The sequence below is a fragment of the Schistocerca nitens genome, chromosome 3 (assembly GCF_023898315.1).
Source record: "Schistocerca nitens isolate TAMUIC-IGC-003100 chromosome 3, iqSchNite1.1, whole genome shotgun sequence".
NCBI classification, from domain to species: domain Eukaryota; kingdom Metazoa; phylum Arthropoda; class Insecta; order Orthoptera; family Acrididae; genus Schistocerca; species Schistocerca nitens.
In genome coordinates this window covers 284,510,950-284,517,423 of record NC_064616.1, presented here as the reverse complement: position 1 = coordinate 284,517,423, position 6,474 = coordinate 284,510,950, and the positions used below count along the sequence as shown (strand labels likewise).

At 35.7% G+C, this 6,474-nt stretch overlaps 1 protein-coding gene across 1 annotated transcript; it reads right to left on the bottom strand.

Annotated features, from left to right (window-relative positions):
* Nucleotides 1–1,790: 1,790 nt before the first annotated feature.
* On the bottom strand, nt 1,791–6,071 carry LOC126248255 (uncharacterized protein C14orf119). Its single transcript, XM_049949106.1, has one exon. It carries the CDS (start codon nt 5,899–5,901, stop codon nt 5,515–5,517), a length of 387 nt encoding a protein of 128 aa, XP_049805063.1. The 5' UTR covers nt 5,902–6,071; the 3' UTR covers nt 1,791–5,514.
* Nucleotides 6,072–6,474: the final 403 nt, after the last annotated feature.

Sequence of the window (6,474 nt, the reverse complement as noted above, 5' to 3'; positions counted from 1 at the left end):
TTTTGCTATTTGGGCAGTAAAATAACTGATGGTGGTGGAAGTAGAGAGAATATAAAATGCAGACTAGCGATGGCAAGAAATGCATTTCTGAAGAAGAGGAATTTGTTAACACCGAACACAGATTCAGATTCGAGAGTCGGGACGTCTTTTCTGAAATTATTTGTATGGAGCGTAGCCTTGTATGGAAGTGAAACATGGAAGATAAACAGTTTAGACAAGAAGAGAATAGAAGCTTTTGAAATGTGGTGCTACACAAGAATGCTAAAGATTGAATGGGTAAATCACGTAACTAATGAGGAGGTACGGAATAGAATTGGTGAGAAGAGGAATTTGTGGCACAACTTGACTAGAAGAAGAGATCGGTTGGTTGTACACATTCTGAGGCATCAAGGGATCACCAATTTAATATTGGAGGGAAGCGTGGAGGGTAAAAATCAGAGAGGGAGACCAAGAGTTGAATTTACTAAGCAGATACAGAAGGATGAAGGTTGTAGTAGTCATTCTGAGATGAAGAGGCTTCCACAGGGTAAAGTAGCATGGAGAGCTGCGTCAAACCAGTCTTTGGATTGAAGATGATAACAACTGTTATGTCAAACAAATTTACAGTTTCTTATTTAATTCATCAACAAAGGCCGCAATATAGTTCACTCTATTCGAACAACGCTGAATTCTGCCCATTTTACATTTTGCTACTACACCAGTACAGGCAAATTCTGGCCACAACCACCCAGTTGTCCTCTTCTCATGAAACATGTATATAGCCACATTTGTATATGACCTTTTCTTCTTTTGTATTAAACTGACAAAATGTATGAAATATAAAAACCAATCCTATGAAAAATAAATTACTAATTTAAAGTTGAGAGCAGTTTCTGTAATTAGTGCAGTTTTAAAAAAAGGGAATCTTCAACACTGTGCAAGTTATGGCTCATTCTGGAATACTCAAGGGGTTTTTATTGATTTTCTCTATATTCATACATACTGTTACATTTGACCTCAGCAATGAAAAAAGTCGTGTGTTTAAATAAATGTGCATCATTCTTTCAAATCTCTCAATATCATTCTTAAGAACAGCATCATCAAACGATGATGAAATTGTGATATAAGTAAAAATTCTCACATGAAATAAAATGGTTTCATAAAAATAATCCAGCAGCTAGGGACACTGTCAAGCAGTAGATATCCACAAATGAGGTATTTAACACTGTAGCTTATCAGCATGGATTCTACATGTTTCTGGCTGTTTTGTGTCTTACCATTTTATCTGATGACATTAATTCCATGTAAATGCTTGAAGATGGATGAACACATAAATAGATCTGCAACTGCAGACAACTCTGCTTCCACTTAACTATTATTTGCAAAAATACATGTAGCACCTAACATTTCCCAATACATTAGGAAGAAAGAGAGTGCAGTCAGTTGCTAGTTGAAGCTTTGAGTACACTCAGATTGCTCAGTTACAAGGGTGGAATGGCTTGTTTAAGATGTCGTTCTGCCGTGAGTATAAGGGCCCTCTCAGAATAATGGAATAAGCTTTGACATAGCGGGAAACAGATTTTTGCAACCATTCTCTGCTCAAACATTGTTCTCAGCAATTTTTATTTTCTGTAAAATATATCCACATGCTGCTAAGTGAAATGCTTAGTTCCAAGACTGTTCAAAATATAATTTAGACATGTGTCAGGAAAAATATTTTCAGTAGACTCAACCAAACATTTACCATGTCATCTGCATTTCCATAGTTGCAATATCACTTCAGTCAAGGTTTCTGGAGGCAAAGCACAGGATGTTTGAAAAAGATTCTTTTATTAATTAAAAAAATAATGTGACCACAAAAAATATACAACATTTTGATAAAAATATATATCTCAAAATGCAACAAGCACAGTTACCAACAATATATAAGGTACATATTGCATTCTTGTTACCACAATTGTATATTTCAATATTATCTTTAAAAATTATTCAGTTTCAATTTCATGTTCAAAACTCACAAAATTGCCCATTGATATTAATATTGCAAAGCGTACACACACACACACACACACACACACACACACACACACACACACACTACAAAATAATTTTACAATTTACATCCCAATAATTTTACAATTTACATCCCTAAAATAATCAGTGCTTTGCATTAACATAAAAAATAAAACTGGAATGTGTAAAAATGCTTATTGTCACACTAAAACTTATGTTTTATACTACTCAGCCACAGCAAATTGGTGCTAACAGGCTTTTAAAAATGAAATACAATATTCCAATCCTGCTTTGACAGTACTGCATTAAACAATCACCACTGAAATAATTACAAAACCCGCATCCAAGAAGTTATGGGCACAGAACCATTAAACGACAACATTTTAACAGAAACTGGAAGTATGAAAAATATCTTCATTCTAAAAAAATGTTAAAGACCTACAAAAAAATTATTATTACAAATGGTATGCACAGTTTAAAAGTGTTACTTGCTGTTGTAACTAACATGGAAGCCAGCTTATTACAGATGTTTACATTATCCCAGAGAAATGTCAGGTAATAACCATTAGTTGGTGGCTATGCATCATTCAGGTGGTTGTATTCTATACTGCAGTATCATAAAACAGATGTGCATGAAAATAAAAATAAATATTACTTATATGAGTTTACAACCATAATGAATGGTATTACCAATGAAATCAAAGAATATAATAGAAATTAAGGATGGAGGACTAACCAATATCACATTGCAGGTACACATCAAAACTTAAGGACAGGTGGAACTATCAGGGAAAAAGAAAAACTTACCAAAAACAATAAGTGGAGACACCTACAATAACAGCATCTGCACATACCACGATGAGAATATAAACTATGAAGATAATCTGACATGCCTAAAAAAAAAGATGGAAATAAACACTACAAAACCCAGTAATTAAGATTGGTTTACTAACCCATAGTTTATGGAGTGTGGGTAATATCTGAGCACTAAATATGAAGGGGTTATACAATGTACTTCAACTGCAAAACAAAATCCTGGATGTCTTAATTATGAGTAACTAATTCTGTCAGTTGCTAAACTATAAAGTTTGTCACTTACTGCCACATGCTTATTGTCAAAACAGACTTCGAGTAAGAATAATAATGAAAACAGCTACAATATCATTTACTGCATTCCTGCTGTGAAGATGAGGACAGCTACACAAAAAATACTTAAGATGCACGAAAACAGGTCACAGAATTTGAAAACACTTCTGAAAATCCTTTGCTGCTAAGAGGGAGTCACCTCACGAGAAAAACAATGATTGGTGCAAATACTAGCAGCTTACTCTCGGCATAAGCAAATATGCAATGCACATGAACAGATTAAAAGATCATAGGACCTGACACCTAAAAGACATGGGTCTTTAAAGTAAGCAGATTGACATTTGCAGCCATATAACCTGAAACAGCCACTAAAATTTGTCAGGGAAGGATGAGAAAATTTAAGGCTCACAGGAGGAATTATTAGACAATGAGACCTATGTCTTACAAAATGTTCATACAACAATTTTTACTGTTGTTCATTTGCCAGGATCTTTAATACAAAGTAAATGGAGTGATGATTTGCAAAGGAACTGAGTAATGAAGGTGTTTGTTTACCCAAACCATACTCAAATGCAATAGAGATTTTTACCAAAAACAATACACATCTTGAAAAGAAGTGACCCTAAAAATTAGAAAATGCCACGTCCTGAGAAGAATAAAGGAACATTATTACCACATCGAAATGTAACACAAATGATGGCAAAATCAGATACTGAAACTTGGGTTGATACAGAAGCTCTATTTGGGTGGAATACTGGGACTGGTAATGCCACTGGTACACAAAGTCAACCCCATCCCCTCACATAGCCCGATGAAAACAAGTAAACGTTAGACACTAAGACAAATGTTGACTGAAGGTATCGTTCTTAGAACTGTTTTGACTTTTTCTGTCAACTACACATCAGGTAAAATTTTCTAGTAAATCAAGCAGTAACAACAAAGCACTGACATGAAATCATAGTTCATGACATCGGTACACTTATCTTCCACAATCTCATCATTAAAAGTAATTTATGAGAAACAGTTATGTCCATAAACAGCAATTATAAAGTCATCAACTATAGTTTGGTGTGGCTATTTCACAACTGCAACTGATTCTTTCTTTTCCAATTCTGTCAGAGCACTGATCAGTCACATACAGCTCTCAGTTACCACAAATGTAGTGCATCCCAAGAACAAGGGCTGCTATTTAACACATTAACAGTGAAACTTTTAAAAAATATTCAAGAGCTGCAAACTTTATGAAACTGAATTTCAACACATTCCATGCCTAATGCTGTGTATGTTAATTAACATAAGTGCGAAACATGTCCTCAGTTACTTACAAGCTGCCAATTAACAAATTACATGACAATGTCATGTGTCCACAAAGCAAGCAATTTCCTGTAGCTTACAACACATGAACACTGTAAAAAAAAACAAGTATTAACTCCCAACTTTTGAATGAAACTGTGAACTTCAAAACAAAGTTCTCACACAGACAAAAATGACTTTCTCCTTACTATTGACAAAAACTGTAAATTTCTGGTGGAAAATCAAATATTCGCTAGTTATAGCTGGATTATGAACGAGGTAAAAAACAGAACAGTAAATTCCAGATCTTATCTTCAGGGATTCAGGCACAATTTTGGAAAAAAAAGTTACTTCAGTAACCTGTCCCTGGCAGCACTTATGGAAAAAAATGTGTTGATGAAATATATGTGGATAAAAGCATTACCCAAATAAATTACATCAACTGCATATATTTCACTTGCCGCAGGCAGCTCTGTATACAGAACCAACCACTATGGTCTTAAGTAACAAACAAATGGAAGAAAACTGGCTGTAGTACTATTTTACATACATAAATTTTTTTTTTAGAACACGTAGTAGCAACAGTGCTCACCAAGAAAGCTATAATGTTACATCTGCTTCAACTCTCTGTCAAACAACGTGAAATTACGTAGATTCTGGGCTGTACCCGTGCATTAGCACAGCCCATAGGCCTTATTAGCAAGTAAAATCCGCTGTCAACTGAACAGATGGCGTACCAAACAAAATGTATGCTCATCTGTATTTAGCAGAGAAAATGAAATATATTAATTTCTATATACTATTTTCTGCATTTTTAACCGCAATAACACAGGACCAAACCCAAAAGGAACAGGTAAATACGAAGTTCAAGTCATTTACTACTAGGCCTATATATAATACTAATACTGACCTAATATGTATCGAAAGTACAATCTCTACTAGTAACGAGAATACATGCCCTTTAAACATTTCTAAGACATTTCATTTGATACAAACTTAGTGAACCATAAACCCTAATGACTTGAAGTCACCAGAAACTTGAGTATGTTTCCTGTGTTTACTATAATTTGCAATGCACTTAAATTCTTATCAGATCGAACAGACCTACACCCCACATTAATGCGAATATTACTTTTTCCCTTTTTACAAAGTTTCTCCGCCTTCCGCAACTGGTTGGCTTGGTTGTTCACTAGATTGTGAAACCGACTGCAATTCTTCGTCAAATTTTGATGCAAAATTGGCATCCAAAGCTTTAATCTTCGCCAGAACTTCCTGTTTTTCAGATTCGTTCCAATTATCTGCCCATTCCCTAAACAGCTTGATCCGACACTGAAACAGAGAGGGTGGGCGATCTTCCTTCACGGCAACACCATCCATACCAGCTACCAAACCATTAACATAACCGTTAGGGATTATTTTTTGGGCCAACTCCAGTAAGAAATCATTTCTCTGCATTTCACTCCACTCACTAAACCACTGCACTACAAACCGCATTTGCGCGGGCGTTGAATATCTTGAAGAAGAGCCCATGAAGCTAAACTATATAACAAATTATTCCACTACCGCAATTCACTTCGCACACTACCACCTGATAGCCACTGTGCAGAGTGCAGACAACTTCAATTCACAGTGCTACCACAAACAAAATCCTCAAACGTCATTTGCAAAGTACCGTTACTTTCCTCTCGTGCTTCACAATTAGGTCCAGAGACACGCAACGATCTATCTGCGCAGATAGATAGTGCCCTGTGAGAACGACTTTTGCGCAAAAGTGGGATTTGCGCAAACCTGGAGGTTCGTGTTGGAGGTTTGAGAGAAATTGCTCAAACCTGTGGCTTCAACTTACATCAGCGCAGACAGGCTGGAGCGTATGGACAGGAGATCGCCTAAAATCCGACGCTGAAATGAGTCGGAGTCAGCTGTTTGTCCAGTCAGGATTTCTCATTCGTGTGTGCAACGTGAATTTAAAAAAATTCAAATACACATCAGTGTTGGGTATAACTGATTGCCGAATTTACTTAAATTTATAGGAGTCAAACATGTTTGTGAAAAATTAAAAGCAGGGAATACACTGATAGGGGATAGGAAGGCATTTGCATATAA

Excerpts from the sequence above, each read along its gene's own strand:
- LOC126248255 (XM_049949106.1), bottom strand. The coding sequence starts at position 5,901 with ATGGGCTCTTCTTCAAGATATTCAACGCCCGCGCAAATGCGGTTTGTA.